General features: G+C 50.4%; 1 protein-coding gene and 1 pseudogene across 4 annotated transcripts in view; both read left to right on the forward strand.

The window, feature by feature from the left end:
- Window positions 1-17: 17 nt before the first annotated feature.
- On the forward strand, window positions 18-4,570 carry LOC128436315 (delta-1-pyrroline-5-carboxylate dehydrogenase, mitochondrial-like; annotated as a pseudogene).
- A 755-nt stretch (window positions 4,571-5,325) lies between these two features.
- The window catches only part of LOC128436316 (E3 ubiquitin-protein ligase RNF123), a 19,014-nt gene continuing 14,339 nt past the window's right edge, over window positions 5,326-10,000 (forward strand). The window contains exons 1-9 of one of the 4 annotated variants that reach the window (XM_053418109.1): window positions 5,326-5,440; window positions 6,863-6,956; window positions 7,197-7,278; window positions 8,958-9,037; window positions 9,194-9,291; window positions 9,380-9,434; window positions 9,532-9,617; window positions 9,691-9,777; window positions 9,869-9,972. In XM_053418109.1, coding sequence (XP_053274084.1) covers window positions 6,875-6,956; window positions 7,197-7,278; window positions 8,958-9,037; window positions 9,194-9,291; window positions 9,380-9,434; window positions 9,532-9,617; window positions 9,691-9,777; window positions 9,869-9,972 — 674 coding nt within the window. In that variant the 5' untranslated portion in view covers window positions 5,326-5,440; window positions 6,863-6,874. The other 3 variants (XM_053418107.1, XM_053418108.1, XM_053418110.1) reach the window with 3 other exon arrangements.

Below are 10,000 nucleotides of genomic sequence, written 5' to 3' on the forward strand. Positions count from 1 at the left end.
AGAGTTTGTGCTGAGTGATGATCGAGGGTCTGCAGGTCGGTGCTGGTCTGGTGCTGGGTCTGGTGCTGGTCTGGAGCCGGTCTTGGTGCCAGTCTGGAGCCGGTCTGGTGCCTGTCTGGTGCCGGTCTGGAGCCGGTCTGGTGCCTGTCTGGTGCCGGTCTGGTGCCGGTCTGGTGCCGGTCTGGAGCCGGTCTGGTGCCGGTCTGGAGCCGGTCTGGTGCCGGTCTGGTGCCTGTCTGGTGCCGGTCTGGTGCCGGTCTGGTGCCGGTCTGGTGCCGGTCTGGAGCCGGTCTGGTGCCGGTCTGGTGCCGGTCTGGTGCCTGTCTGGTGCCGGTCTGGAGCCGGTCTGGTGCCGGTCTGGAGCCGGTCTGGTGCCGGTCTGGTGCCTGTCTGGTGCCGGTCTGGTGCCGGTCTGGTGCCGGTCTGGAGCCGGTCTGGTGCCGGTCTGGTGCCGGTCTGGTGCCTGTCTGGTGCCGGTCTGGTGCCGGTCTGGTGCCTGTCTGGTGCCTGTCTGGTGCCTGTCTGGTGCCGGTCTCTGGTGCCGGTCTGGTGCCGGTCTGGTGCCGGTCTGGTGCCTGTCTGGTGCCGGTCTGGTGCCGGTCTGGTGCCGGTCTGGTGCCTGTCTGGTGCCGGTCTGGTGCCGGTCTGGTGCCGGTCTGGTGCCTGTCTGGTGCCGGTCTGGTGCCCGGTCTGGTGCCTGTCTGGTGCCGGTCTGGTGCCGGTCTGGTGCCGGTCTGGTGCCTGTCTGGTGCCTGTCTGGTGCCGGTCTGGTGCCTGTCTGGTGCCGGTCTGGTGCCGGTCTGGTGCCTGTCTGGTGCCTGTCTGGTGCCTGTCTGGTGCCGGTCTGGTGCCGGTCTGGTGCCTGTCTGGTGCCGGTCTGGTGCTGGTCTGGTGCCTGTCTGGTGCCTGTCTGGTGCCTGTCTGGTGCCGGTCTGGTGCCGGTCTGGTGCCGGTCTGGAGCTGGTCTGGTGCTGGTCTCATCTCTTCTTCTCTCTCAGGGCTTTGTAGCAGCTGTGGCTCCATTTAACTTCACTGCTATTGGTGGAAACCTGGCGGGAACCCCGACTCTGATGGTGAGTGTGGACCGTTGGTCTCAGGCAGCTGTGGTGACAACATATTGTGATTATTGATAAACTGATTAGAGCATTATTAATGAAGGACTGCGGCTTGAGGATCAACAGACTGACCCAGCTGTTTTCAGGGTAACGTGGTTCTGTGGAAACCCAGTGACGCCGCGATGTCTGCGAGCTACGCCGTCTACAGGGTCCTGAGGGAATGTGGTCTCCCCGCAAACGTCGTCCAGTTCCTCCAGCCGATGGCCCCGTGTTCGGAGACACCGTCACCTCCTCGGAGCACACTGGCCGGCATCAACTTCACCGGCAGCGTCCCGTAAGAAGCGTCTTTAATAGATCAGTGAAGACAGTTTTTATTTTCACTGTTGATGAATCATTGAAAACTCATCACAGTGAACTGAAGCTGATTTTGTCCCTCAGAACGTTCAAGCGTCTCTGGAGACAAGTGGGACAGAACCTGGACAGGTATAAGGTTTTCCCTCGACTGGCAGGAGGTGAGTACGACCTCTAACGTTTAGGAGTCAAACCATCCTCCGTCCACACTGGTCTTCCTCTCAGCGTCCTGTGACCTCTCGTCACTGAACGTGTCTCCTGATGCTTTCAGAGTGTGGCGGGAAGAACTTCCACTTCGTCCACAGCTCGGCGGACGTGCAGAGCGTGGTGACGGGGACCATCCGCTCTGCGTTCGAGTACGGAGGTCAGAAGTGTTCGGCCTGCTCCAGGATGTACGTGGCTGAGAGCGTGTGGCACGCAGATCAAACAGGGACTCCTGGACATTCACAGAGACATCAGAGTGGGAGACGTGAGTTCAAACCCCCGTCAGCTGTCACTCAGCTGCCTGGACTCCATCCCTCCTCTAGAACCTGTTAACGAAGAGAAGCAGTTTGGATTCTCTGAGGAATGTTTCCAGCTTCAGTTGAAGGTTAACGATGTTTTTCTTCTTCAGCCCGTTGAAGACTTCAGCAGCTTCTTCTCCGCCGTCATCGACGACAAGGTGGAGTCTCCTCTTCACCTCCCGTCTCTCTGTTGATCTCTTCATTCCTGACGTCTCTCTCTCTCTCCTGCAGTCGTTCAGTCGCATCAAGAGGTGGCTCGATCACGCCAAGTCCTCTGCCAGCCTGAAGGTCAATCGCCGGAGGACACTGTGACGACAGCAGGGGCTACTTCGTGGAGCCGACCATCATCGAGACCACGGACCCTCAGGACGCCATCATGAACGAGGTGCAGTCACACTTCCCTGTGACGTCTCCTCCACTGACATGAAGCTCTTTGTAGTTTGAAGCTAATGTGCTGACTTTGTTTCTTGTTGTTCTGGTTTGTTCCCTCATGGTTGGTGCACTTGTTGTGAGTCGCTCTAATGAAATGAAATGTGTGTGTTTGTGTGTGTGTGTGCGCTCATGTAACGTTGTTTGTGTTGTGCAGGAAATCTTTGGTCCGGTTCTGACTGTTTACGTTTATCCTGACAAACGACTACAAAGAAGTTCTGCAGCTGATTGACAACACGTCACCGTACGCTCTGACAGGAGCCGTGTTCGCTCAGGACCAGTAAGTTCACTGGGAGGTCAGAGGGAGGTCAGAGGGAGGTCACTGGGAGGTCAGAGGGAGGTCAGTGGGAGGTCACAGGGAGGTCAGTGGGAGGTCACTGGGAGGTCAGTGGGAGGTCACTGGGAGGTCAGAGGGAGGTCAGTGGGAGGTCACCTGGGAGGTCACTGGGAGGTCAGTGGGAGGTCAAAGGGAGGTCAGAGGGAGGTAAGTGGGAGGTCACTGGGAGGTCACTGGGAGGTCAGAGGGAGGTCAGTGGGAGGTCACTGGGAGGTCACTGGGAGGTCAGTGGGAGGTCAAAGGGAGGTCAGAGGGAGGTCAGAGGGAGGTCAGTGGGAGATCAGAGGGAGGTCACTGGGAGGTCAGTGGGAGGTCAAAGGGAGGTCAGAGGGAGGTCAGAGGGAGGTCAGTGGGAGGTCACTGGGAGGTCAGTGGGAGGTCACTGGGAGGTCAGTGGGAGGTCACTGGGAGGTCAGAGGGAGGTCAGTGGGAGGTCACTGGGAGGTCAAAGGGAGGTCAGTGGGAGGTCACTGGGAGGTCACTGGGAGGTCAGTGGGAGGTCAAAGGGAGGTCAGAGGGAGGTAAGTGGGAGGTCACTGGGAGGTCAGAGGGAGGTCACTGGGAGGTCACTGGGAGGTCACTGGGAGGTCAGAGGGAGGTCACTGGAGGTCACTGGGAGGTCAGTGGGAGGTCACTTGGGAGGTCTGTGGGAGGTCAGAGGGAGGTCACTGGGAGGTCACTGGGAGGTCACTGGGAGGTCTGGACAACAGGGTGACCAGAAGGTTCTGATGTCAGATGAAAAGAGTCACTCAAACCTCTTTATTATATTATTATAACACAGATCGGATCACAGCTGAATCAGTTACAGGAAGTGACTCACCCGAAGTAGCTACAAAGTTAAAGCCAGTAAAGCATGAGGAAGCAGCTGAAGCAGTTCTCCTCACTGAGGGTTTTGTGTGGCAGGTCCGTGATCCATGAAGCTGCAGCCGCTTTGAGAAACGCTGCTGGAAACTACTACGTCAATGACAAGTCCACCGGCTCCGTCGTGGCCCAGCAGCCGTTCGGCGGCGCTCGAGCTTCAGGTGAGAGTCTGGACTCAGTCCGGAGTCACAGGGACGCTGCTGCTCTGTCTCTGAACTCTGCCTCCTCTTCATCCAGGGACCAACGACAAACCTGGAGGTTCTCACTACGTCCTGAGGTGGACGTCTCCGCAGGTGGTGAAACAGACAAACGTCCCCCTCCGTGGCTGGAGCTACCCCTACATGGGCTGAGAGCCAATCGGAGCCCTCCGTCCTCCGTCCAATCGCCGTCAACCACACACAGGTTTTCTCCATCACGTCCGTCTTTGCACTGGACATGAATGTGAGGACACGTCTGTGTCCACAACATCAACCCACAGAATCATCCCATCAAGCTACTGCTGTTAATTGATGTCCTCGTCTTCTGTCACATTGACCTGTTGGACGATGTCCTCATCTGAATCATTTTCACTGTTTTCTGATGTTTAACAATTCAGACAATCAAGAGAATACCTGATCATATTTGATAAATATCAGAAAACGAATCTATAAATAGTTTTGTTCATCAGTTTGTCTTTCATTCTGTTTTATATTTGTTAATTAGTCAATATATTTCATGCTAGTTAATCAATGTCAGACTAAAACTGTGCTGAATTAAATAAAGTTACAATGGATAATTTGTTACATGTGAAACTGAAGATTTGATTGTATAATATTTGTTGGTTTAAATGTGAAATGTTAAAGAAGCTTCTAAATCCTTTTTCTTCCTCTAACGTTTGAAACCTGCTGACAAATGATCACGACTCAGAGGTGATTACTCATGTTGCACTTGAATCTCCAGCTCAGACAAAAGATTTATTATATTTTCATTACTCTGATGCCTTAATACCTGTAGTTACACACAGATGGTTTTTGACAATAAATATTAATTATAAATACTGTGTTTTGTTGAAGTCTTTAAACACATGATGTGACTGAAGCTGTTTTCACACATGAAGTCTGGACGTGTTGCTCACATGCTCCTCACATGTTCTGCAGGTTCTCTATGTGAGAACAAATTAGTCTGTGTCTCTGGACATGTTCTGGATCTTCTCCTGCAGCCTCCTGGTAAAATGTCCATGTGTGAGGAACCAGCAGGACAATGTGTGGAAGCTTCCCAGTGAGTGGACGTGTGGATGAGGTTTCTAACACGTGACGGGAAACTGGAAGAACACAAAGATCTCAGGATGAAGAAGAGGAGCCGGACTCGTAGAAGACGAAGACGTCGGCTATCTGATACAAATGATTGGTTTCCTTGTTAATCTGAACAGAGTCTAATATGACGACTGGTCGCCTCTGACTCCTCATCAAGCTTCAGGAAAGACAGTGAGTGATGGACACATCAGGTCTGATTCGTCTGTGACCATGAACTGGAGCTGCTGACCTCACCTCACCTCACCCTGTCATTTAAAGACGGGTCAGGACTGTTGCGTTCAGGGGATTCAAGTTGAATCTCTTTAGATATAGACACATTTTATTGAAATAATATAACATAATATAATAATATAAATATAATATATATCATATTATATGATATATAATAGATAATATATCATCTATAGTCAATGTGTCCAAACAAACCTGACTCATTTTCGCTTCGCGGTTTTCCGTGAGTTTTGGACCAGCTGAGGCTCCGTCCTTAGGGGCGTTCCCAGGTTGAGTCTCTTCCTGTGGACATCAGCGGGACTCGTCTCAGCTGTCAACCCGGAGGACAGACACTGTGACCGGCCACAGCTGCAGCAGAGGCCCGGTGACCTGAAGCCAGCGGTGGGTGCTAGCTTTAGCTTCCTGTAGCCGATGTTAGCTAACAGCTAACAGCTAACACCGGGAGGACCGGGACAGTCCGGGGACACGGTCCAGATCAGCCGGGCTCGACCCACTGTGACCGGGGAGACGGGGCTACACCAACCGGGTGTAACTGGTTTAACTGGGAGCTAACATGCGAACAGCTGCGTTAGCTTCATGAGATACCGTGAGAACTGGCGTACTCACAGTTACTACAGTGACTACAGTAACTGACTGTAGTTCTAAGTGTATTAATGCATGACTGTAGTAATGTGTGTACTACAGTATTAACGGTACTCTCCCTCTGAAGTGTGTGTGTGTAATGCAGTATGACTGTAGTACTGTGTGCAGTACAGTATGACTGTAGTACTGTGTGTGTGTAATGCAGTATGACTGTAGTACTGTGTGTTTAATGCAGTATGACTGTAGTACTGTGTGTGTGTAGTACAGTATGACTGTAGTACTGTGTGCAGTACAGTATGACTGTAGTACTGTCTGTGTAGTACAGTATTACTGTAATACTGTGTGTGTAATGCAGTATGACTGTAGAACTGTGTGTTTAATGCAGTATGACTGTAGTACTGTGTGTGTGTAGTACAGTATGACTGTAGTACTTTCTGCAGTACAGTATGACTGTAGTACTGTGTGTTTAATGCAGTATGACTGTAGTACTGTGTGCAGTACAGTATGACTGTAGTACTGTGTGCAGTACAGTATGACTGTAGTACTGTCTGTGTAGTACAGTATTACTGTAATACTGTGTGTGTAATGCAGTATGACTGTAGAACTGTGTGTTTAATGCAGTATGACTGTAGTACTGTGTGTGTGTAGTACAGTATGACTGTAGTACTGTGTGTAATGCAGTGTGACTGTAGTACTGTGTGTGTAATGCAGTATGACTGTAGTACTGTGTGTGATGCAGTGTGACTGTAGTACTGTGTGTGATGCAGTGTGACTGTAGTACTGTGTGTGTGTAATGCAGTATGACTGTAGTACTGTGTGTTTAATGCAGTATGACTGTAGTACAGTGTGTAATGCAGTGTGACTGTAGTAATGTGTGTGTAATGCAGTATGACTGTAGTACTGTATGTGTGTAGTAAAGTGTGACTGTAGTACTGTGTGTGTAATGCAGTATGACTGTAGTACTGTATGTGTGTAGTAAAGTGTGACTGTAGTACTGTGTGTGTAATGCAGTATGACTGTAGTACTGTATGTGTGTAGTACAGTGTGACTGTAGTACTGTGTGTGTGTAATGCAGTATGACTAGTACTGTATGTGTAACGCAGTATGACTACTACTGTGTGTGTAATGCAGTATGACTGTAGTACTGTGTGTGATGCAGTGTGACTGTAGTACTGTGTGTAGTACAATATTAACAGTACTCTCTCTCTGTCGGGGGGGCAGCTGTCAGACAGGATGAGCTCTCGAGGAGGAGGCACCTCTCTGACTCGCCGCAACTACAGACTGTCATCAGACAGTGACAAGGCCAGAGCTACAGGTAACACAACACACACACACACACACACACACACACACCATGCAGAAACAGTTTCATTGATCTGATTGATGTTGATTGACAGTCAGTTCTGGGTTTGATTGACGGTTCATGTGCTGCGACTCTTAGCTTCACTGAACTTCATGAAATAGACGGAGCCACACTACTACTGTGCGTGTGTTTGTTGTGTGTTTCTGTTGTGTGTGTGTGTTAACACTAGACTGTGTGTTTCTCTGTTGGCAGGTATCGTGAATGAGAAGCTGCTCAGTGATTATCTCCATCACGTGTTTCCTTCAACCAAACATGGACCAGTCGCCTCCCTCAGGTAACATCTGTCCATCATCCATCCTGGAGAGGAACCGAGACTTTAGTAAACCATGACTCAGACGTTCTCTCCTGATTGGTTCTCATCAGTCACATGACTCGACTACCAGCGGTGAACACAAAGCGCCGCTAACACTTCCTGTCAGTAGTGCTTCCTGTCGGTGGCACTTCCTGTCGGTGGCACTTCCTGTCGGTAGCGCTTCCTGTCAGTAACACTTCCTGTCGATAGCCCTTCCTGTCTGTAGCACTTCCTGTCGGTAGCACTTCCTGTCAGTAACACTTCCACCTCGTCGTCCCTGCTCTGACTCTTCACCTCCATTTCTCTTAATAAGCAGCCAACTGCAGAGACAATCTACTTCCTGTTTACACCACATGACCTGTTTATGTCAACAGTCATGTGACACTTGTCTGGAAAAAGGTGGATTAAGTTTTAAACCATACACGTGTGGGTGGAGCCTATGAACTCTGAGAACACACATGGTTTGTGTTGTTGCTTCATACAACATTGTTCTCACACACGTGTTCATGACCTACACACACACACTGATATATCCTGCGTTCACTGTCAATAACTGAGCTGTTTGTGACAGAAGTATGAGGACACTCTGTAGTTTGTGTGTGTGGTAAACTGTCCCGTCAGAGACTGTTGTTGTTTTGTTGTTTTGCTTTGACGCGTTCAAGTGTTGAGCAACAGAAAAAACTCGGTCACAGCGTGTGTGTGTGTGTGTGTGTGTGTGTGTGTGTGTGTGTGTGTGTGTGTGTGTGTGTGTGTGTGTGTGTGTGTGTGTGTGTGTGTGTGTGTGTGTGTGTGTGTGTGTGTGTGTGTGTGTGTGTGTGTGTGTGTGTGTGTGTGTGTGTGTGTGTGTGAGACTAGTGTTTCACTGGCCTTTTCCCTTAAGCCGGACAGATTCATGTTACCTTCAGCCGCTCTATACATAGACACACACACACAGACACACACAGTTAAGCAGGTTGAGTTTCACATGTTGTCGGATCCTTTTAAAAATAAGTGACACAGATTGAGGTTGTGTGCGACTCTGGTTCTTCAGACTGAACTGAAACACTCGTCTCGGTCTCATCACACAAACAGACACAGACCTAAGGGATCATCACAGACCGCTACAGACAGCCTGCTCTGTCTGTAGCGGTCCGGTGCTCCATGGTCGGTCTGTGATCGGTCTGTGAGTTTCATGTTTAAAGTTTTTTGTAAGTGGTTCATGTTCATCAGAAGGACCCTGTTCCAAAGGAAACCATGGTTTACTGACAATACATGTTGTGTGAAGAAAATGTATTTGACCTCCTCTTCTTCCTCCTCCTCTCCTCTCCTCTTCTTCCTCCGTCTCTCCTCCTCTCCTCCCTCCTCTTCTTCCTCCTCCTCTCCTCTCCTCTTCTTCCTCCTTCTCTCCTCCTCTCCTCCCTCCTCCTCTTCCTCCTTCTCTCCTCCTCTTCTTCCTCCTTCTCTCCTCCTCTCCTCCCTCCTCCTCTTCCTCCTTCTCTCCTCCTCTCCTCCCTCCTCTTCTTCGTCCTCCTCTCCTCTCCTCTCCTCTCCTCTCCTCTCCTCTCCTCTCCTCTCCTCTCCTCTTCTTCCTCCGTCTCTCATCCTCTCTGCCCTCCTCTTCTTCGTCCTCCTCTCCTCTCCTCTTCGTCGTCGTCGTCCACCTCCTCCTCTCCTGCTCTCAGGAAGCCTCTTGGTTTCCAGGATCTTGGTGGCCACCTTGAGAACCTTCTGTCAGAAGAAGAACCTTCAGAGGAAATCCGAGGTAAGTTGAAAACAGATTATTCTCTTCTTCGTCATCAACATGATTCAGATCCACTGAACGTGTTATGCCTGTCATTGTAGCGTGTGGTTGTAGCGTGTCGTTGTAGCGTGTCGTTCTTACATGTTCTGACGTGTGTGTCTCTGCGTGTCCGATCAGATCAGCCTGTGGAGGGTCGTCTGGGACCTCAGCCGGTGGTCCTCGATCACACCAGTGGATTTGAAGGTCTCCTGTTTGTCGATGACGACCTGCTCGGGGTGAGATGATGAAGATCCTCCACCTGAAGCCCCCCCCCCCCGTGTGTCTTCTGCATGAACTATGTTTTCTAATGTTATGTGTCTTCAGGTCATAGGTCACAGCAACTTCAGCTCCATCAGAGCCACCACTTGTGTTTATAAAGGTAACACGCTTTATTCTGTGGTCATGTGACCATCATATCACATGATTCAGTTTGTCTTCATTGTCACACAAAGATGTGACTCTCTCTCTCTCTGCAGGGAAGTGGGCGTACGAGGTTCTGATCTCCTCACAGGGTCTGATGCAGATCGGCTGGTGTACCCTGAACTGTCGCTTTAACCAGGAGGTACACAATACAGAGTGTGCACGTGTATAACTGTGTGTGTACATATATATTGAACTGTGTGTGTTGCTGTCAGGAGGGTGTAGGTGACACACCTGATTCTTATGCGTACGATGGAAACAGAGTGAGGAAGTGGAACGTGACGACCACAAACTACGGGAAGGTGAGATCACACCTGAATGCTACATACGCATTGTTCCTGCTACGTACAATTATACACACACACCCCCCCCCCCACACACACACACACACAGGCTGCAATGATTATGATGGCGGATGTTTCCTCTCAGTCGTGGGCGGCAGGAGACATCGTCAGCTGTCTGATCGACCTGGACGAAGGAACCATCACATTCTGCTTGTAAGAAAACATTTGATTCATTTATTTA

This window comes from Pleuronectes platessa, unplaced genomic scaffold (assembly GCF_947347685.1).
Source record: "Pleuronectes platessa unplaced genomic scaffold, fPlePla1.1 scaffold_283, whole genome shotgun sequence".
Lineage (NCBI taxonomy): Eukaryota > Metazoa > Chordata > Actinopteri > Pleuronectiformes > Pleuronectidae > Pleuronectes > Pleuronectes platessa.